Source organism: Bactrocera neohumeralis, chromosome 5, assembly GCF_024586455.1.
Source record: "Bactrocera neohumeralis isolate Rockhampton chromosome 5, APGP_CSIRO_Bneo_wtdbg2-racon-allhic-juicebox.fasta_v2, whole genome shotgun sequence".
Lineage (NCBI taxonomy): Eukaryota > Metazoa > Arthropoda > Insecta > Diptera > Tephritidae > Bactrocera > Bactrocera neohumeralis.
In genome coordinates, this window is record NC_065922.1 from 42,182,995 (window position 1) to 42,204,774 (window position 21,780).

General features: G+C 35.7%; 3 protein-coding genes and 1 pseudogene across 4 annotated transcripts; all 4 read right to left on the bottom strand.

Annotated features, from left to right (window-relative positions):
• Positions 1-2,196: 2,196 nt before the first annotated feature.
• Positions 2,197-2,804, bottom strand: LOC126758441 (uncharacterized; annotated as a pseudogene).
• Positions 2,805-3,446: 642 nt separating this feature from the next.
• LOC126759987 (trimeric intracellular cation channel type 1B.1-like) lies at positions 3,447-9,916 on the bottom strand. Its single transcript, XM_050475298.1, has 4 exons — positions 9,730-9,916; positions 4,303-4,592; positions 3,938-4,210; positions 3,447-3,871 (listed from the first exon to the last, which is right to left on the bottom strand). Exons 2-4 carry the CDS (start codon positions 4,578-4,580, stop codon positions 3,607-3,609), a joined length of 816 nt encoding a protein of 271 aa, XP_050331255.1. The 5' UTR covers positions 4,581-4,592; positions 9,730-9,916; the 3' UTR covers positions 3,447-3,606.
• A 4,559-nt stretch (positions 9,917-14,475) lies between these two features.
• On the bottom strand, positions 14,476-16,873 carry LOC126759975 (negative elongation factor D). Its single transcript, XM_050475272.1, has 5 exons — positions 16,692-16,873; positions 15,921-16,633; positions 15,397-15,843; positions 14,857-15,338; positions 14,476-14,787 (listed from the first exon to the last, which is right to left on the bottom strand). Exons 1-5 carry the CDS (start codon positions 16,752-16,754, stop codon positions 14,756-14,758), a joined length of 1,737 nt encoding a protein of 578 aa, XP_050331229.1. The 5' UTR covers positions 16,755-16,873; the 3' UTR covers positions 14,476-14,755.
• A 2,653-nt stretch (positions 16,874-19,526) lies between these two features.
• On the bottom strand, positions 19,527-21,704 carry LOC126759986 (trimeric intracellular cation channel type 1B.1). 2 transcript variants are annotated; one of them, XM_050475296.1, is made up of 4 exons: positions 21,589-21,704; positions 20,920-21,209; positions 20,569-20,841; positions 19,527-20,505 (listed from the first exon to the last, which is right to left on the bottom strand). In XM_050475296.1, the coding sequence occupies exons 2-4, from the start codon at positions 21,195-21,197 to the stop codon at positions 20,226-20,228; spliced, it is 831 nt and encodes a 276-aa protein (XP_050331253.1). In that variant the 5' UTR covers positions 21,198-21,209; positions 21,589-21,704; the 3' UTR covers positions 19,527-20,225. The 2 variants fall into 2 exon arrangements, with proteins under 2 accessions (XP_050331253.1, XP_050331254.1); XM_050475297.1 differs by lacking the exon at positions 21,589-21,704 and adding an exon at positions 21,275-21,438.
• Between the last annotated feature and the right edge of the window lie 76 nt (positions 21,705-21,780).

A 21,780-nucleotide genomic window follows, 5' to 3' on the forward strand; every position in this document is an offset into this window, starting at 1 on the left:
AAATCAGACAATAACCACGCCTACTTCCCACATAGCAAAATTTTAAATTCCTCTTGATTATTTTACTTTCCAGTACAGAAATAAAGAAGCAATTGATATAATGGGATTGAACTTGGTATCGAATTCGAAGTTCTAGTGATTTTATCTTGGATATATCGGCCAATATTTGAGTTATCTCAATGAAAATTTCAGAACGTACATATGTTACGCATAACACTATATCATTGTGCCTAAATTGAATATAATGGGAGGGAAAGTTCACCTAATTTATGACCATTACCAGGATTATTGAACATCCGGCTGATTGTATATAATGATTCCATATAATGATTTTGGTTTTACTAACAAATCGTATGCCAAATATATACGTAGGACAGTGTGTAAGTTATATATTTCGATCCTCTGGCTAACGTTTTACATGGAATCTATTTAAAATTTAACTTCCTCAACAATTTAACGTCAAAATATGTATTTAAGTAAAATGACAGCTAGCACAGGGTTGCAATTATTTTTTTACGTGTCATTGCACGAAAATAAACATGGGTTTTGGTCTGACATATTTTAAAGCCATTGCAAATAATTTTCTGCGTGTGTTTGTTGTTGTGCCATTGCACCAAGAGAAAATGTTGCAATTCTTGCACCGTGCAAGGGTTTTGCAAGAGCAAGAGAATCCCCCTATAATGATGACTAATTATGTAAGCCGAGGAATAATATTATAGTATTTATAAAGTTCAAATTTTGGTGATTGCTACGGAATTTCAAGTTAGATTCCAAATTAATTTAGACCATTCATATCATTTTGAATAATAAATAATAGAAGGAAATATTAGACATTAGTCAAAATTCTTAAAAAACAAAATTTGTTTGCGTTAAGGTTCAGTTCTTAAGTAATTACTCAAAAAAATCCTTATTCCTTGAGCTGTAGTCAAGTAATTTTGACAGGTGGTTACGCATTGTGAATGATCCACATAAAACGAGCTGCACGACTACATAACTGTATCCTGAAGAACGTGTGTATTTTAATATTTGACAGATGTCGCTTGAGGTCTGTCGCTCTCTATGTGTTCAGCACGTTATGTGTGTAAGTATATACATTTTTTCATTGCGATTTAAGGAATGTGGATGAAGATTGGTAAATTTTATACAAAATTTAAATTTCAAAATGAACTATATTTCATAATAGCCGTGTTTTATTTGAACATCATAAGCTAAAAAGCTAAATCATGGACAAATAAAACGCATTTAGCTTTTTTCATATTTTCGCTTATATATGAATTATGTTGGCAACGTGGGCAAAAACAATCAGCTGATATTTAATTTATTGCGACGGAATGTTTGAAATGGAGAAAAGGTAAATTTGAATTTTTTAATTTGTAAGCCAACTTTTCACAAACTAAATATTTATTTATTTTGTTTATCTATCAATACAATACATGTCGAAAATGGACGAAATTTTTGGCGAAAGTTGCTTAATGTTCAACAACCACACCATAGACATTGGAATAGATCCTCTAGAAATTGATTGAGTCAAGTGGTTAGTTCAAATTTAATTTTCATTACGTATTGTTTATATTGAATTCGCTTTTTTATATTTTTAAACAGTAAATCAGTTTTTAAAAGAGTCGACTGATTTTGAAGCCATGCTCGATGATATGTCAAGTACCTCTAGGCAGAGCCGGTCTGTGTTAAATCGTAGCATGTGCACACCAACTGAAGTGTATCCACAAGAGCCGAACACAGCAAATACTACTCCATATTCCCGTTATCGGAAAAGTGCTAGAGAACGATATTTTGAACAAATAATCGAGCTCAAAAAAAAAAAATCGAGCTACAGAAGAAAAGGCGAAGTTCTACGCTGGATTTGCTGGAAAAACGAGATCTCCAGATGGAAATCGAACAAAAAAAAACTAAAAATAGAGGAAGAAAAACTAAAACTTCTACAACAGTATGTTATGAATAAAAGATAGCAAAATTAATTGATTCTATAAACAACAGATATTGTTTTATTTCATTGAATTGTTTTATTTCACGGAAATACACAGTCAAGCCTATCATAAAATGTACAATACTACATATCTTGAAAAAATGCATACGTACATATATGTACGCGTTTATATAAAAAATTATGTACTCGTGCCTATACATACAAACATATGCACTAGAAAAATGTTGTTCTAAAAGTGCATTTTAAAATAATTATTCGTTTCCTCCTATTAAAATGGTAAGCAACTGATTCCGACGATCTCCACTCGTTTCTATCCCCCCCTCATTAGCAGGTTTCGACTCCGGTACGGCACTTTCAATTTGATGGTCAATGATAGTATCGTCGTTTGTTATAATACATATGTTGTGCATAATGCATGCACTTGCCACTAAATTTGAAATTGCACATTATTTCTCTGCTCCGTAAATTTAAGAAGCCTTCGAAATCGTCCTTTTAGTGCTCCAAATGCATTTTCCACAACTATTCTTGCTGCAGAATGTGTTTTGTTAAAGCTGATTTGATTAGGTGTTAACGAACCATACTCTTTGGACACCGGAATGAGGTAATTTCTGCAAAGGTATGCCGAGTCCCCAAGAATAAAAGTAGAATTTGGAAATAAACTTTCCATATTACTTTCCGCTTTTCTATAAAATGCTGACCTTTTTAAAACTCCATAGTCATGATATGATCCGGGTTCCCCACAATAAATGTCAATACATTTTTTATCAGCAACGACAATGGCCTGTAGAACAATACTATAATTCCGTTTCCAATCAAAATATATGTATAAGTACATATGCTTGTCTTTTATGGTGCGCATCAATTTTGAAGAAATATTGACCAATGATTCCACACAAACCACACCAAACCATTGCTTTATTTTGATTGACAGCTATTGAATCTGTTCAGGTGGCTTTTGATCTTAGTTTTTCTTGTTTACATACCCATTGAGCCAGAAATGGGTCTCATTGCTGAACAAAATTTGGCTCGAAAACGTCGGATCTTCTTGGAACTTTTCAAGAGCTCATAGAGCGAAGCAATGTCGCTTGGGAAGGTCGAGCGGCTTTAGTTCTTGCACAAGCTGTATTTTGTGCGCTTTCAATTTAAGATCAGATCATCAGTCAGAGTTGCTGCGAACGGCGCCGTATGGACTCTCCACGGTCTTCGTGTACACTCTCAGCTACGGCTGATATATTTTTTCACTGCGTGCTGGCCCGTCTATTCGTTCGAATATTATCCAATAATGAATTCTGGGTCTCATAATGGGTGATGGTGTTGCGAATAGTATGCCGATTATGTTGACCTTAAGTTGAGCGAAGCGCGCGAAATACATACGAACCTGAATTTACAAAAACAAAGGCTATTGAAAATAGTACCTCTACTTGGATTACCCGTTATAAACAAATGCATGAATCGTTTACTTTTTTATTGCAAAATAAGCGTAATATTTACTGCACTTTGTTGATATACTTCGATTTAAATGTAAACAAAATTAGATTTCAAAAATATAAAAATCGTTTACGTAACTGTCATCTTTCCGAAAACAGGTCGTTGTGTTGTTTTGAATTTGGAGGTTATAGATTTAAAGCAATTTTTAACGTCTTTCGCTGCTGATCGGTCTTTTAGTTCCGCTTTTTGCTTCCTTTTACTTGACTTTGTCCCAAGATTTTTGCTAAGCTATCCCAAATACCGCCGAAGAATATTGCGCAGGACAGATTTTCGAGTGGTAGGAAAGGATCATGTGTACCCAAAAGTATAGAAGATAGTTTGAAGTATACCAGGAATATAACAATACCGAAGTAAACCAAAGCATGGGGCGCTGGAATCCAGTCTGTTTTCTTATCCAGTACAAATATTATTGAAGCTAACAAAGAAGCTTTGGTGAAACTGAAAAATTAATATTTACAGGTACAATTTACATTTTACACATTTGGTCTTAGATGAAGGTCTTACAATGAAGGCTGCATGAACTCCATAGCTGTCGGAGTCCATGCTCCCCGAATCAGTCTTTCTATAAGTTTTGTGAATGCAGCACCGTTGCCCTTCAATGTTCCAATTATAATCATAATTATCCAGGCGTTTGGGTACAACTTAGCAGCGTGGGAGACACCATCATAGATATTCTTTGCACGATAAATCTCTTTCATTGCACTAGCAACTACTTCAATTGGGAGGAACTTGCCGATTTTATAGCCGATATCAAATGGTGTGTAGAAAACCAAGTACCTGTTAAATGATTGTTAAAGAATAAATGTTTTCAAACGTTATGTACGTATACGAGTATTCTACATATATGTATGTATATAATAAAAGCCTACCATGCAACTGTGCTCACGAATAATTGTGGTGTGTTTTTCAGAGGGGCCAATATAGGTTCACCAAGCAGGGCATTGGAGACCATGCCTCCGGCGAATATTACAAGCATCGTAGATAGCCAACATGCAAGCGGATGTTTACGTGAAAATGATTGTGCATTCGAACCTAGATCTTCTCTAACAGCTAGTGCGGCAAGCAGGCTGTTTGCAATGTCAAAGTAAGGAAACATTTTCAACTTTATGACCTGATTGGCCACATTCAAGAATGCTGCTGGATCCATTTTGTTGACGAACTAAAAAATCAAATTATTAAACAAATTTGAAAAAAATTTTGGTAGATTTATTTGGCAAAAAAATTACATTTTACATATAGTTATACCGGCTTTAATGTGTATCACTATATAAAATATAGAGATAGTACACTTGACCAGAATTAAGCTAAGGAAAAAATAAGCTGGGAAAGTGTTAAAAATAGATTTTTCTGTTGCTTTATATACTAAATACTACATATAAATACATATATACAATAACACGTCATGCTTCCTCCGGAGTTATCTACCAAACTACTAAACCGATTTTAGTAAAATGTTGCACTTTGCGCACAGTTTGAGTCAACTTAAAGGATAGTTTAAATATCATTACATTAAAAGAAAAATATTCAAAAAAAAACATGTATATATTTCTAAACATAAGCATGTTTTTATAATTCGAAGAAAAAAATTTAATACTTTATTTATTATTGACAAAAATTTTTAGGAACCGTTTTCGAAATTAAACCTTAGGCACAATCCCTTGGATTCTTATAATGGCAATTATGTTTTCGCCTTCATTCGTCAATAATATTTTCACTGTATTGGATAGCTTTTATATTAGTAATAATATTTAAGGTAATGGATATCATCATAACATCGCTTGACCGAAACTAATATATGTACATATGTATATATAGTAGATTACATACATACATACATTGTAGGTATATTTAATGTTTCTAATGAACAAGGAAGTCAGTTTTCTTGGACGCACTATGTGGAACCGAATTCTTTGAATTCTTATATCGGAAATAACGTTTTCGTTTTAATTTGTGTATAATAGGGGATATAGGACGAGGCTCCCTGTCCATCAGTCTATTGATATCATATTTTATACTTTATTTCTTAAAAAAAAAAACAATTAAGGAAGGTCTAAATTCGGGCATAACCGAACATACTCTTGATTATTACCTTGAGGTTCATAAGCTAGTTAGTTATATGGGGTATAGGCCAAGTTTTCAACTGATTTTATTCATTCTAAACACAAATATACTACATACCCTGTTATTGGAAAAACCCGTTCGCTCAATTTTACTAAGAAAACGCACATATTGGCCCGGTAGTTCAAAAGTGCTTATATTAGATATATGGTGGCTCAGGGAAGTATTGAACCGATTCAAACAATTTTTAATACTCAGAAATCACAGAGATCACAGAGATAATATTATCAGAAAAGGATTATTTCCAAATTTCAATTATATATCTTATACATTGACCGATATTTTAGGTAAAAAGCACACTGTAGGCTTTGGGGTTCACCTATCCGGCTTAGGTTAAGTGATATGAACGTTAAACCTATTAGAGGACGGGACCACGTTCACTTTCCCAAACCCTTTTGCCCAAAGGTGCCCCTTGCTACTGCAATCATCTGTGCCAGTTTAGTGCTTAGTTATGGCACTTTTTAGATTCTCTTTAATAGGGTTTTGTGGGCGTGGCAGTGGCCCGGTTACGCCCATCTACGAACTCGTCCTTACTTTTTTGCCAAGGAACGCGTGTTTCTACTCGTCTCGTCATCCTAACCTCGAGTACATATGTATGTGGGTTGCTTTCCGAATGATGTACAACTGTTTTTTGCTAGAGAAGCAGAACATAGTATGTACATAGTTGTAATACCCCACAAACCTTTGAGCACATATGTCACAAATTTTTCTTTAAGATTCGTTAAGTTTTGTTTTTGTTTCATATAAATTTGTATACTCCCACAAGTTTTGATTGTTTGTAACACCTAACTAATCGAGATAGATATAGAGTTATATATACTGGTACATACAGTGTTTGGCCGGAAAGTAATAGGACTGATTTTTTTCCGCCGCGACTGTACTTCGGAGCGTTCGCGCGCCGACTGGATTCGGTAGCGGGCGTTCCTAGCTAACAAACGAGCAGCTGGGCAGTTGTCTTCCAGTACCTGAAGAGTCACCACAAATTTTTTTGCTCGACGTGTTTCTGTGAGTGGTGCAAGCCGAAAATGCAGCGTTCGTTAGAGCAGAGGTAAGCGATTAAATTTTGTGTGGATCTCGGTAAATCTTCGACAGAGAGGTTTGATATAGGGCTTTTTGGAGGGCCGGGAAGCGGACGCTGATGAAGACCGGGAGAATGAGTAAATCCAAAGTAAAAACGATGCCTTTTGTCTTTTTTGACATTAAAGGCATCGTCCAACATGAATTTCTTCCTCTTGGACAAACCGTCAACGCCAAGAGACGAAGGGTCAATCGGATCCGACAAAGCCTTCGCAGCCGATTAGAAGTTGCAACACGACAAAAAATGGCTCACACCGCCTTTTTGTGAACAGCTACCTAACTAAGAGCAGCCGGCTTACAGCCTAGATCTGGCCCTCGCGGACGTTTTTTGTTTCCTTGCCTGAAAAGGCCTATGAAAGGGGATCCAACCAGCATGCATCTCGGTTCTCAAGGCTATTCCGGAGAATTTCTTCCGTAACGCCTCTAATGCTTGGAAATCATCAGCGCTGCTCGAAGCAAAAGGAGCCTTTTGATTTTTTAAAGAATTGTAACGTTTAAATTTTTTTAAGAATCGACTGTATTACTTTCCGGTATACAAATGATCAATTTTACTATTCATACATAAAAATTTTAAATTAATACAAAGACATTCAAACTTCCTTTATTCAGCATCTATCTGTCTATGTCTGCGGTCAGTGGCGCAGCTAGGGGGGCGGTCGCCCCGAGCGCAACGTCTTGGGGGCGGCAAAACGATCTTCGCTGTTTTTTAATATTCAAAAAAATACTTTAACAAATAAGATTTCTTGTAAATTTACTATCAATTTCCTCAAAAACCGTATTGTGAGATTTTTGGAACTTCAGAATTTGCGTGGCTTCTAGTTCTTTTTAATACCTCGAAGATATTTTGTAAAAATTCACTTTTGTTCGAACCACCTCATGAAACTTGTAGGTAAGTAGATAAAGGGGGGCGGCAGAACATCCTTGGCCCCGCGCGCCCGAAGTTGTAGCTACGCCACTGTCTGCGGTTATTTCATAATTATCTGTTTCTAGTAAAGATATTTCGTAATACATAGCTGGACACAATCCGGTCATTATATGTATGCTTTAGCTTTCATAGCAAGATCACCAATTCCTTAAAGTTACTGAAAAAAATATCTCCTTATTGATCGAGACCGAACGAGATTCCGATATTTATCTACCCATTGGCAGCCAAAAGCTTGTAATATTTTGCAATCTTACGTTAGATTCATATATCATATATACTATATGTATGTATATATATATTTGGATATGAAACTATTAGCAAAGCGTCAAATTATTTTATGTCCAGAGCATATTTTGTGTGTTGTGTGTTTGCTTTGTTGAACGAAGTAATTATTTGATGTCAGAAATGTTTCTTGATTTTTTATAGATAACCGATTTAGAATAACAATCCGGTGAAAATGTTAACCAAGCCATAAATTTAAACGATTATGGAATTGATTTGTATTGGCTATTTATAAATCAAAGCAAGTAAGAAAACTCGGATGCAACCGAACATTTTATACTCTTGCAAGTTGCAAGAATAAACGCAAGGGAAATACCTTAAGATGTCAAACGTCAACCAGAGGATCGAAATCTAAGCAATTTTATGTATACATAAACTCTATATAACTTATACACTGACCGACAAATCCGGCATAAGATTTGTCAGAAAAACGAAAATCATTTTACATATACATATAGTATATGGGAGTTGGGGTAGTATCGAGCCGATTTTATCTATTAACTTTTATCATGCCACATACTAAAAAAATGTTCCCTGTTTCACCAATCATGTGGTTCTGTAATTTTCATTGAGATAACTCAAATATTGATCGATATATCTAGTATAAAATCAACTGGAAGTTCGAAAATCTGTATACTAGGTATATGGGAGCTGGGAGTATTGACCCGATTCTACCCATTTTTGATACACAGAAATACTATTGTCTGTAAAGAATTTTCTCTTAATGTCAATTGTATATCTCACAAATTGATCGATAGGTCAAAAGTTAACTATAGGTATCGGGGTCTAAATATTCGGTACCTAGGGGATGGAACAGATTTGCTTGGATTTGAACAATTTTTGTTCGTGAAATGGCATACTTTAAAGGAATCAAATGGAAATTAAAATTGTGTTAAATGGGAAGTAGGCGTGGTTGTGATCCGAATTCGGGTATATGAGAAAAATGCTACCTACCTAGTTTAGTCGAAATCGGTGAGTTGTGTTCCAAGATATGTGATTTCACCAAAAAGTGGGCGGTGCCACGCTCATTGTCCAATTTCCATACAGGTTCTTATAAATGAAATTCTTATACCATTTAGGAGGTAAAATTTAATATCTCTGGCGTAATTATTTATTGACTTATTGCGCTTGTAGTAGTATTTAACAGTACTGTTATATGGGGAGTGAAGGGGCTATCTTCCGATGTCACCCATTTTCACACTGTCGGTAGGAGTTCTTATAATATTTGCGTTCAGCAAATTTATTTGTTGTAGCTCTAGTAGTTTAGAAGATATATAAATTAATCTTAAAGTAGGGCGCGCCACGCCCACTTTTTTAATTTTTTCCCCCATTTAAGGTCCCCTATGCCAAATTAGAATTTTATAATGTATTATAATTTAGTGCTTAGTTATGGCACTTTCTAGGTTTTCGGTTAATGACGATTTGTGGGCGTGGAGGTGGTCCGATTACGTCCATCTATGAACTCTTAATTTTTTTTGTTCCAAGCAAAGCATATACTTAGTTTCATCAAGACATCTCAATATTTATTCAAGTTACAGCATTCACGGACAGACGGACGGACAGACAGACTCGTATTTCAACTTTTCTCGTCTTCCTGATCATTTATATATACATAACCCTATATCTATCTCGATTAGTTTTGAACAAAACTATTGTACTCTGCAGCAACAGGTTGCAAGTGTATAAATATGCCCCGCCAATATATTTTTAATTTCACAAAATTGAATTAATTTGCTTTCTTATAAAAATTCCATACAGCAAAATATTTTTAAGGATAGTGCAGTACAAACAGGCAACTCATACTTGAGCATATTACAATTTTCAAATAATCGCTTAGTACAATGGGTATACGCGGCGTATACATAACATAAAGACATAACCATCTCTAACTTACTATATTTCTCAGTTGCTTCCTTAAGTACACTACCGTTATTTCTTCTGTCTTCAATATAACACAATAATAAGAAATCGTTTAACACAAACTTTCAATTAACGGGTTTTAAGTCTCTTTAAACGTAACGCGCAGTTAAGCTTTCTTCCATAACTATTTCGAATTTAAAATATGCAAATATCAACAAATAATTTCGTCTAAACATTTGTTCACTATCACATGGAATTATAGGTTAGTAGTTCCGCTCCTTATACTCGGCGTTCTTCAGCCGCCGAATCTATTGATAAACTGTTGAATGTGTCAAATAGAAAGCATGTAGAGGCCTTCATAATGCTCGCTCGACCATGCCATAAATTTCTCAGGTGTCACTATAATCCGTTATATACAGACATGTCCCGTTGCTATGATAATGCCGGTATATAAATGTATGTATGTATAAGCAAAATTGCTAATAACACTGCCACTCATTTGTAGATATTATACTACAAGTAGTTCTTGCTGAGAGGACGTTATTGTTGTGCTCTTCACAGATCGCAAATAATCAGCACGGCGACATGAGTACATATCTACATATGTATGTATGTACGTAAAGGCGCTTGGCGCTCGCAATCATGTTTTTATACATATGTCAATGGGCAAGCAAGTATGCAGGTATGAATGAGTAGTATGTTTGTGTTTGTGCTTTTGTATGATTTTGATAAAGAAATTTTATCAATGCTAAGATGAGTCGGTAAAATAAATCAAGAAATTAGTTTGCTGGGAAAGAGGACGAAGCGAATTATTGGAATAAAAATGTACATATGTATTATGTATACATATTTTTTATTGGTATTCGGGTTGTAAGCTGTTGAAGTCAAAAATAATTGCTGACAAGTAAGGAAGTGCCAGGTTCGGTTGCAGGCGAATATAAAATTTTGAATATGAATACAATCTTTGTTATGCCAAAGAATTGTTACGGTTGTACTTTACTTTGGGACTCACTCAATTCTTAATTGAGGAATAATTGTCCTTTCTGAGAATCTAAAATGATAACTACGACGCACCTAGGCTTTTAGAAGACTCATTGTATTACCACTGGAACTAAAGTCCTCCCACTATATCGGCTTCTTTTTGAATCACTGCGTGTTTCTGATAAAGTTCATAAGCATGAAAAGTTTATCTGAGCAACCTCCGAGACATCAAGAAACACTCGGCTTTACAATCGCTTAGAACATGCTTGATAGTCTCCTCTTCTTTGACCTCCTGACAGCTTCTACAATAGTCGTTATATATATTATATTTATATATAGGGACCTGTTAGTATTCATAGTAGTTAATTTCTCCTTTTGAATTTTAATAGCCGGCATGTGCGGCCCATATTCCATTCATGCCACGTTAGCCTGCTTGTTGAACAAGTCAGAGACTGCCTCTACCGAGACTCATCTAAATTTATAACATATTTTTCGATTAGATATCTGCAAGTAGCCGGAGGCATAAAATCTATACTTTTCCGGAGTTTAATTGTAGGCTGGAGCCCGTTCTGGATAATTAATTTGCTTCACAATTCCCTGAGACTTCACTGAGACTTGGAACACATTACAGGTTTGTTGTGAAACAGGACGTTAGATTCATTAAGAGATCAATGCGTTCTTTCACTAACTTAGACGAAGCCCTAAGAGACTTTAGTGATCTGAAAGCGGCCTGGCTATCTGGATTTATAGATATGTTCCTTGTGATGAGCATACTCCTTGTCAGAACAAGCAGGCTTTCTATTATTGCTGCGGTCTGTTAAAAGGCGATTTTGGCATCTAGTTTAGCAGAGAAGACACCACCTTTCACTCGGTTATCTAGTTTGCGTTATCCTTATAGATACTTAACCTTACGTTCTTGTCTACCTCGCCTTTTCCCACTCTTCTATGGAAGGAAAGGCAATATTGAGAATGGGTATTATTGCGGATCTGATTTAGATTCAACTGTGTAGGATTTCTTAAAAACCGTGGTAATGGGATGAAAAAGAGAACTTTATAAGTATCATAGAATGCCCCTTGTTGCTGGCGAATAAATCGGAAGATTCCCTCAGTCTAAGAGCTTACTTCACTGTCATTTGCTTACAAAACAAGTCTGCGGAAATAGGTGTAAAGTTACGTTAAGTTCCAGGCATGACGTTGTTTCGAAAGTTCCACTGATGCAAATACTGACTATTCTTGTATGTTATACGTCTTACCGTGTATTTATTTTCCATTCCGTTAATCACCATTTGGGCCCATCATTCTTGTACACATGTAAAGTGCTGTAGCTGCCTTCCTTACCTTAGCTTCCATATTTGCTTTCCATGCTGTCCAAAATTAGTCCCAAGAAGCCAATAACAAACCTAGTACCATTTAATAACGACGGCGAAATTTATAGAATATTGTGTTTCCTAGTGAACATACTAGCTCTGCATTGTTAGCATACAAGTTCAGTCTACACGATACGGGCATTTTTAATAACATTTAATATTGTCTGGTTAACGAGTGTATTCAATTCCTCCAACAGGTACTGTCACATCAGCAGCCTACGCTGTTCCACCGACTTTTTTTTCATTGTTAAGGTCCAGAGAGGTATCACCACCTTCTCTTTAGGGTGTACTCCTTCGGACAGATCTGCACATCGTTGCTTCCTCCATAACAAGGGAATATACAAGTAGTTGAATAGCAATGCCCCATTAAGCATGGTTGTTAACCAGGCTATTTTGTAGCTCTGGTACTGCTGTAACTGTGCCGAGAATATACCATCGGATCCCGCGATTTAAAGGTTTTGGAACGGCCTATTGCCCATTTTACATTAGTATCTGGCACTATGTCTACCGGAAAGGACCCTGTCTCTACTGTCTCCAGAGCCGTCCGGAAAGCAAATATTCATTAGACTCTTCACTAGATACCTTCCAACAGTGATCTGGCTTCTGAAGGTATCGAAAGATGTGCATCGATCGTGCCAATATTTTCCTAAGTCGAGACGCTTCTGCCGTATTGGGGGGGAAACCGAATATACCCGCGGTAAGGCATGCCTGTCGTAAGAGGCGACTAAGATCCTGGCCACCACTCCAGGGCTGTATGGAAGCTCAACTGGTCGCAGCTTCGGCTACAAGGTCATACCAAAGACTTTAACCTGGTACCACGGGGAGCAGTAGCCCCTCGCTCCAGTCTGCTCATTTGGTTTGGCCCTTTGTGGAGATTCGTGGTGGCTGTGGTTAAAACCCAAATCGCGGGAAGAACTGACTTTGTCAGTCGAATGTGGAGTTGCATTGCAACCGGTTGCCGGACCCAAAGTACGGCAGAGGTTTTAGATGGGCCTCGAGCCCTACCAAGGTGGTTAGTGTGTCCATGCCACACTGCCAATTGGTACTGAACATGTTTACCCAGTTTTCAGGGCGCTGATCGACGCATTGTATTGATCCGTTGTGCTTTTGAGCACCGTGGAGTTAAGCTGTCGACAGCAGGATCCCACCTTAAACACAATCAGACGTTGACCTGATTTCGATGATAACAAATTTGAGACTTATTACCTAAATGGGGTCTATAAATCCTATAAATCAGGTACAACAAAAAGTCCCAAAAAATATTCGGAAACTTTTAAAAGTAAACAGTCTTTTTTTATATAAAATCGTCTAGCGAAAAAGTCAAGCTATTTTAAGGAAACGGTTCATTGCAAATTTCAATGTATCTCTCACATTGAAAAATATTTTCGGTGAAAAGTCAACTATGGAGAGAGTCAAGTAAGGTTTTTACCCCGGGCTCCTATTGAGCCCTCTCACATCATATCGAGTGTAAAATTTATTGTCTTTGGCGTATTTAGTTATTGACTTATCGCGCTTTTATGGTAGTAGCTTCATCCATTTTACACCGTCGGTAAAGGCTCTAAAAATAGTGCTCTGGACGAATTTGGTCGTTGTAGCTTTAAGATTTTAGGACATAAGTATGTACATTAAACCTTTAAGAGCGCGGGCCCACTTTTTCAAAACTTTCGGCCGACATGTGCCCGTTACCACTTCAGTCTCCTGTGCGAAATTACAGTGCTATATCTTAATTTAGTGCTTAGTTATGAAATTGTAGGTTTTAGGTCAATAGGGTTTTATGGGCGTGGCAGTGATCCGATTACGCCCATCTACGAACTAGATTTTTTTCCCAAAGAACCCGCATCAAGATATCTCAATTTTAACTAAAGTTACAGCCACGAGCCAGACGAGCTAGGTCGATATAAGTAGGTCGGCGAATGTTTAATGCAAATGATGTGGCATTGCTAAGACGATCACCGACTACAGATGAACGCGCATAAGCTAACACATCGCAGCGTGAACGTAATGAACGAATTAGGTCTGTTGACCCTGTGCCTGTACTGAATCGAAGCTTTTTTGATTAGAGTATAAAATTAAATCTATGCAGAGCGGCCGCGAGAAGTGCTAGTAATACTATAAAATCCTGACCTCGACTGAAAGATTTGAAACATATGTATAACATTCAAGATTTCGTGAGGTTATTCTCACAAGCTCGACCTTTTTGGTTTCTAGCTTCATTTTCTATAAACTTTTTCTTCAAAACTGCAAGATAGATCTATAATACGAGCAATATGTAATAAAGCGCGAAGGTCCTAGTTTCTATTTGTTGTAGGTTTTGGAACGAATCCCTATTAATAATTTCAATAAGCCTGTACACGAAACATATATTGAATCTTTTATAATATATTACAGTTAATATTATTCATTATCTCCTATGTCATTATGAAAACGATAAATTAGTCATACAAAAATATATTTAGATACAACTGTACTGTGAATTAAGCCATAAAAATAAACTGAAAAAAAAAACAAAAGTAAAAACTGAAATACATTGTGTAGTTGTATGTTAAATACAATTTAAACAAGTTACTGCAGCAGATAACATTGTTAAATATATTATTATATCTCCGCCATCGCCTAGTGGTGAATAGTCACTGAAGTAGAAATTTCTGTTATTAAAGTCCGATAAGCTTTCAGGATAATGCTTATATTTTCCATAACTTGTAATCACTGAACTTAAACGGTGGTGTAACGAGCTTTGCAGTGCACTAAAACAGAAATAACAAGTGTCAAAAATTCATATAAAATTTTTAAAAGGAAATTGGTAAAATACTTACCGATAAATTCTGAAACTGGATCGTTATCACCCTCCCCACGCATAGTACCCGTAATTTCCTCATTTTCCACCATTGGCAGGAACAATTGCACAAATTCTGGTGAATATGGTGGCGTTATAGTCTCAAGTACTTCAGTAACAAAGTACCGTATGAGTGATATGTCTGTATCACCTTTAGCGCAGCACTGTTTAATATATTTTACAACGGGCACTACACAGCCGCGGGTCAATAGATTAACCATTCGGTCCAATAACATTTTCTTCATTTCTAATTGTACTAAAATCTCAAGCTCATCCTGCTTCGATTCGAATAGCCTTATAAGTAACCTTAAAATCTGTTGATGCAGTGTGGGATGCACAGCAGCGACTTCATCTAGTATGGCCAAATGAGTAGGACAACTGTCGGTTGATAGTTTGAAGTAAGACGGCTCAGTAACTGTGTTCTCAATCCAACGTATAACACCAACACCAACCACTGGATATCTGCAATTTGTAAGTAAAATTCGTACATATTTTTTCTTTTTTTCAATTTATAATTTACTTAATGCAATTGTAGAGGGTTTGCAATTCCGCAATTAGTTCGGTGGAACCTTTGTTAACATTGCAAATTGCGTGAACTTTTTCGATTGCTTGTATTGTACTTTTCAATTCATCTTTATTGAGTACACGCTCGGTCATAGGGCGCTTCTTTGCCGGCGTGTCAACTACTGAAGCCGCATAAGCCAGCAAATGGATATACTTGGACTTGTGTTCAGGATTAATTTTTACTCCAGCTTTGAATAGAGAATCTACGAGCAATTCCAGGAATTGAGGATTGCGTATTAAATCGATTGGTGGTGGGTCTGCCGCAGAATAATTTCGAAACAAAACAGTAATATCTGCAGGATTAAGCGTGTTGCGTGAAAGCATCGATGACAGAGCTAGGCATGCTTGTGGATATGCCGCAGAGCCATTAAGAGCCATAGTGATGGGAGTTACATTTTGATTACTAAAAAAACAGAAAAATATTTTCACAAAATAATTATTATAACACAGTTTAAATTAATTTACTTCAATTAAACTTACTTTTGCAGCGCATACTTTGTGATCTCTTGTGATAGACGCTTCATATTGAAGCCACCTTTGGTCTCCTGACTTAATACTTGAATTAGTACTTGTGAGTAAACATATGTATGCTGTCCGTGGCATACCATGCGCGCGCATTCTTGTATAGCGCCTTGTATGTCTTCGGGATTGTTAAGGAACTTTGTAATGGAAGTTTTAAGGACGCGCGAAAATACTTCAATTTGTTGTGCGGCAGTTGAAATTGATGTGATTTCGCTTTGGAAACCAGCATCTGAGATTAATTTTATGGTGAAGTTTAACATTAAGCAGTCGGGATACTCCTCCGCCAGTCGATAAATAAGCGAACGCCATGTATGATGATCAATCATTTCAGTTAACCAATCAGGCGTCTCACCTTCTTCTGTAAATATTGTATCCGCTTTTTTAGGATCAAAGGTCTTCAAAATCATATCTTTGAGATGGTTTTCCACCATTGCTTGTACATCGGTGACTTTTACGCCAGCAAGAATAAGCCATTCAGCAAGCAAATTTGCCATTTGAGCAACAGCTTTATAGTTTTCCGACAGCATTGTAATAACTTCTTCTGGAGATCCACCGGATTGGAAATAGCGCTTTAGTTGCGTAAATATTCCGGGTTCCATTATATAATCAGGTGTAAGAAATTTTTCAAGACATTCTTGAATGGTTTCCTGTGGATTATCCTCGGGCATTTCCTAAAATTACAAACGTATGAATTCTTCAATGGTTCAAGAGAATAAAGATATAGTTGACCTCATCCTCGCCAGGTTGCTTTTGACGTCCTTGCCAACCCGCATCCTCATAATCCATTTCCATATTGAATTCAATTAAATTTTAAAAATGTATTTCAAAGATTCTAATTAAGTTAAGTTTTGCTTTGTAAACAATAACATTCGTTTATGCCAACTATATAATAATTTAATTGCGGCGAATCAGTAAAATATAAAATGTCAAAAGAAAAATACGTATACAGCATTGCCAGAACGAAAAAAATTAAGGTAAGAATTTATAAAAAGTTGCTGTGTTCAGCAAATGCCGTCCTAACAAGGAATATTAGAATTGATTGGATTATTTTTTTAAGAAAACAATTCAGTTTCCAACATAAAGTCATAAAGGTGACTAATTATAAAAGTCCATTTATATTATTTCTCTATATTAATTTATAATTGCAATAAACTTGATTGAAACCCGTTTCGTTCGCTCTCGACAAAAAATTGTGTTAGTTCTCCGATGTTTGCTGTTCTTATTTGGTGATTGTTGCGGATTTTTAAGTTAGATTACTTTATATACTTTCAAGGGCTCAAAAACACTTAGACCAGTTTTGGGTATTTCGAATAATATATAATAAATAGTAGAAATTAGTAAAAAAATTTTAAAATTATGTTTTTTGCCTTATATCGAAGAAATATTAGTCCATGATTTAAAATAATTGGGAAAGTACTTTTCGAGTTACTCGGTAATTAGCAAAAGTTTCTCGGGCGCTCTAGAACTATCGTGCTGTTTGAACACTAAATTGCCTAAGCAATTCATTTTGACTGCTTTCGAATTTCAATTAAAAAATAGTGATTTAAATAAAGACATAGCTTCTAATAATTTTGTGACTTTTTCTACAAGATATAAATGGATTAATTAATCATTTGTTTTCTCCCTCCTTCACTTCCAATATATATATGTATATATATGTATGTATATAGTATGTGTTATACCAACATTGCCCAAAGGCAGCCATTTTGACTGCTTTCAGGCAATAGAGGTTTAACTAAGCTCCCGTCTTTCTAGTGTTAACGGTATATCAATACAACAACAATAACACTTCAAAGGCAACTGGAGACATTTGAAACTCGAAAATCTTTCGATAGATTTCAATTAACTATATACTTATATATTTTTTTTCTTTCCAGCTGATAGCCTCTGTAGCTATCGCTGCATGTTTTAGGTTGTACATACATATGTTATTAACATTGTATAAGCTTTTATAAATAAAAAAAAAATATATTTTTTTTTAAATATAAAACTAGTGCCTTATAAAAAATATTTTATTTCAATTTTTTTTAATAATTATCTGTTGGTTTTTTTCTTTTAATCTAGAAAAATTGTTCCTGAGAACGCCATTTTGTTAATATCGGGTGATTTTTTTGAGGTTAGGATTTTCATGCATTAGTATTTGACAGATCACGTGGGATTTCAGACATGGTGTCAAAGAGAAAGATGCTCAGTATGCTTTGACATTTCATCATGAATAGACTTACTAACGAGCAACGCTTGCAAATCATTGAATTTTATTACCAAAATCAGTGTTCGGTTCGAAATGTGTTTCGCGCTTTACGTCCGATTTATGGTCTACATAATCGACCAAGTGAGCAAACAATTAATGCGATTGTGACCAAGTTTCGCACTCAGTTTACTTTATTGGACATTAAACCAACCACACGAATGCGTACAGTGCGTACAGAAGATCTTGGTGTAAAACCGTATAAAATACAGCTCGTGCAAGAACTGAAGCCGAACGATCTGCCACAACGTCGAATTTTCAGTGAATGGGCCCTAGAAAAGTTGGCAGAAAATCCGCTTTTTTATCGACAAATTTTGTTCAGCGATGAGGCTCATTTCTGGTTGAATGGCTACGTAAAAAAGCAAAATTGCCGCATTTGGGGTGAAGAGCAACCAGAAGCCGTTCAAGAACTGCCCATGCATCCCGAAAAATGCACTGTTTGGTGTGGTTTGTACGCTGGTGGAATCATTGGACCGTATTTTTCAAAGATGCTGTTGGACGCAACGTTACGGTGAATGGCGATCGCTATCGTTCGATGCTAACAAACTTTTTGTTGCCAAAAATGGAAGAACTGAACTTGGTTGACATGTGGTTTCAACAAGATGGCGCTACATGCCACACAGCTCGCGATTCTATGGCCATTTTGAGGGAAAACTTCGGAGAACAATTCATCTCAAGAAATGGACCCGTAAGTTGGCCACAAAGATCATGCGATTTAACGCCTTTAGACTATTTTTTGTGGGGATACGTCAAGTCTAAAGTCTACAGAAATAAGCCAGCAACTATTCCAGCTTTGGAAGACAACATTTCCGAAGAAATTCGGGCTATTCCGGCCGAAATGCTCGAAAAAGTTGCCCAAAATTGGACTTTCCGAATGGACCACCTAAGACGCAGCCGCGGTCAACATTTAAATGAAATTATCTTCAAAAAGTAAATGTCATGAACCAATCTAACGTTTCAAATAAAGAACCGATGAGATTTTGCAAATTTTATGCGTTTTTTTAAAAAAAAGTTATCAAGCTCTTAAAAAATCACCCGATAAAAAAGAAAATACAAAGCTTCGATCAGGCGCAAGATTATTTGTTAATAAAACGATCTCCACGTAGTGATGGTCACCGCAAGAAGCTTCGCTTTGAGTGGAACTGCATCACCGCAAAATAAAATTGTAATTTTTCCATGTTTCTAACACCTTGAAATTAAATAATAGTTTATAAATTTTCAAAAAGGAATTGGATTGATTGATCAATGCTCCCATAACAATAACCCGACGGTTTAATTGCATCGCAGTTTCCGTCTCAAAAACATTTAAAAATAAGTTATATTTTGGTATCTCAAAGGTATTGTTTTATTTTCATTTTTTGTTTTTGTAAAATTACTTTAAATATATTTAACATCGAGAACTTTTTCTCGTGGCCATATCAGATATAAAGCTTATTGTTTTATTTTCTCCTCGTACTTCTTAAATATATACAAACGATGGTACGTAAGTTTTTAAATTAAATTTGGCAAGATCTTAGCATATAATCATTAATGCTAATGTTAAAATTCGAAGTCATTTGTAATTAAATGTATTTCTGCTCGTTACTGATATTTATGAAAAAATCATAAAATAAAAATATAATAAATTACTAAAATCAACAATATAATAATTAAACTCCAATAAAAACGCTTTTGCACTAAAGTCAAATTCATCATTGAGCAAGCACACCCACTTGTTGTTCAATCACAAGAATGACTTTATGGTACATATTTGAGTTTCATTTTGAGCACTATGGTATAAAAGTGACTAGAATACATTGCTTAGGACGTTTTTGTTTTCAAACTGAAAAATATTCAATTGTAGTATAACTGTACTGTGGTCAAAACAAAATTACAAAAAGAGGAAAATCGTTTACGTTAATTTCATCTTTTCGAAAAAAGGTCGTTGTGTTGTTGTTGCTGTATTTAGATGTTATAGATTTAAACCACTTTTAGCGTCTTTTCAATTTTCGACAAAGCCACTGAGTATCGGTCTTTTAATTGCTCTTTTTGCTTTCTTTTACTTCACCTTCTTTTGCTTGACCACGTCCCAAAATTTTTGCTAAGCTATCCCAAATACCGCCGAAGAATATTGCGCAGGACAGATTTTCAAATGGTAGGAAAGGATCATGTATACCCAAAAGAATTGAAGATAGTTTGAAGTATACCAGGAATATAACAATACCGAAGTAAACTAAAGCATGGGGCGCTGAAATCCAGTCTGTCTTCTTATCCAGTACAAATATTATTGAAGCTAATAAAGAAGCTTTGGTGTAGCTGAAATTAATATTTAAAAACATAAGCAAATAATTTTAAACGTATGCCTTTTTAAGGTCTTACAATGAAGGCTGCATGAATTCCATAGCTGTCGGTGTCCAGGCTCCTCGAATCAGTCTTTCTAAAAGTTTTGTGAATCCAGCACCGTTGCCCTTCAATGTTCCAATTATAATCATAATTATCCAGGCATTTGGGTACAACTTAGCAGCGTGGGAGACACCATCATAAACTTTCTTTGCACGGTAAATCTCTTTCATTGCACTAGCAACTACTTTAATTGGGAGGAACTTGCCAATTTTATAACCGATATCAAAGGGTGTGTAGAAAACCAAGTACCTGTTAAATGATTGTTAAATAGTAAATGTTTCCAAATGTTATGTACGTATGTAAATATGTATATAATAAAATTCTCACCATACAACTGTGCCAACGAATAATTGTGGTGTGTTTTTCAGAGGGGCCAATATAGGTTCACCAAGCAGGGCATTGGCGACCATGCCTCCAGAGAAAATTACAAGCATCGTAGATAGCCAACATGCAAGCGGATGTTTACGTGAAAATGATTGTGCATTCGAACCTAGATCTTCTCTAACTGCTAGTGCGGCAAGCAGACTGTGTGCAATGTCAAAGTAAGGAAACATTTTCAACTTTATGACCTGATTGGCCATATCCAAGAATGCTTCTGGATCCATTTTGTCGACGAACTAAAAAATAAAATTATTAAACAAATTTATGAGATTTATTTGACAAGATTAGATTTAACATATACTTATGTATATAGTTATGCCGGCTTAAATTGTATCACTATATAAAATGTATAGATAGTACACTTGACCAGAATTGAGCTAAGCAAAAAAATTATTTAAGCGTCTCGCACAATTTTCGGTGCGGCTCTATACTGGGAAAAAGCTAAAAATAGATTTTTCGGATCTTTTCTTTTTTAGAAAACTGGCACAGCACGCATGTCATTATTACATAAGTTATAGCTGTCAGTCAAAATAATACACAATACTAAATTCGAAATGCTTTACTAGGTAAAAAAATTAAGAGTTATTTTTATTCAAATTTCATTTAAATAATTACATTTCTTAACCCCTTCTTCAAACGTTCACTTTATCTTCGGCGCACCAAATCACAACACAAAACCAATGCAACAATATTTTGAGTGCTTCCAAGTCAGCAGTTTTGTTTTCAAATTGATTTACAACACTGATTTGCCAGCAATATCCATTTCACTCTTCTACAATTAAAATAATTGTCAAAATCGGAACGGCG

Excerpts from the sequence above, each read along its gene's own strand:
- LOC126759975 (XM_050475272.1), bottom strand. The coding sequence starts at position 16,754 with ATGGAAATGGATTATGAGGATGCGGGTTGGCAAGGACGTCAAAAGCAA. Across the intron at positions 15,339-15,396 it reads ACCCTCTACAATTGCATTAA|ATATCCAGTGGTTGGTGTTG; the intron begins GTAAATTATAAA and ends TACAAATTGCAG. Across the intron at positions 14,788-14,856 it reads TCCAGTTTCAGAATTTATCG|TGCACTGCAAAGCTCGTTAC; the intron begins GTAAGTATTTTA and ends TTTCTGTTTTAG.
- LOC126759986 (XM_050475296.1), bottom strand. The coding sequence starts at position 21,197 with ATGGATCCAGAAGCATTCTTGGATATGGCCAATCAGGTCATAAAGTTG. Across the intron at positions 20,842-20,919 it reads TTCGTTGGCACAGTTGTATG|GTACTTGGTTTTCTACACAC; the intron begins GTGAGAATTTTA and ends ATCATTTAACAG. Across the intron at positions 20,506-20,568 it reads GAATTCATGCAGCCTTCATT|CTACACCAAAGCTTCTTTAT; the intron begins GTAAGACCTTAA and ends TATTAATTTCAG.
- LOC126759987 (XM_050475298.1), bottom strand. The coding sequence starts at position 4,580 with ATGGATCCAGCAGCATTCTTGAATGTGGCCAATCAGGTCATAAAGTTG. Across the intron at positions 4,211-4,302 it reads TTCGTGAGCACAGTTGCATG|GTACTTGGTTTTCTACACAC; the intron begins GTAGGCTTTTAT and ends ATCATTTAACAG. Across the intron at positions 3,872-3,937 it reads GAGTTCATGCAGCCTTCATT|TTTCACCAAAGCTTCTTTGT; the intron begins GTAAGACCTTCA and ends TTAATTTTTCAG.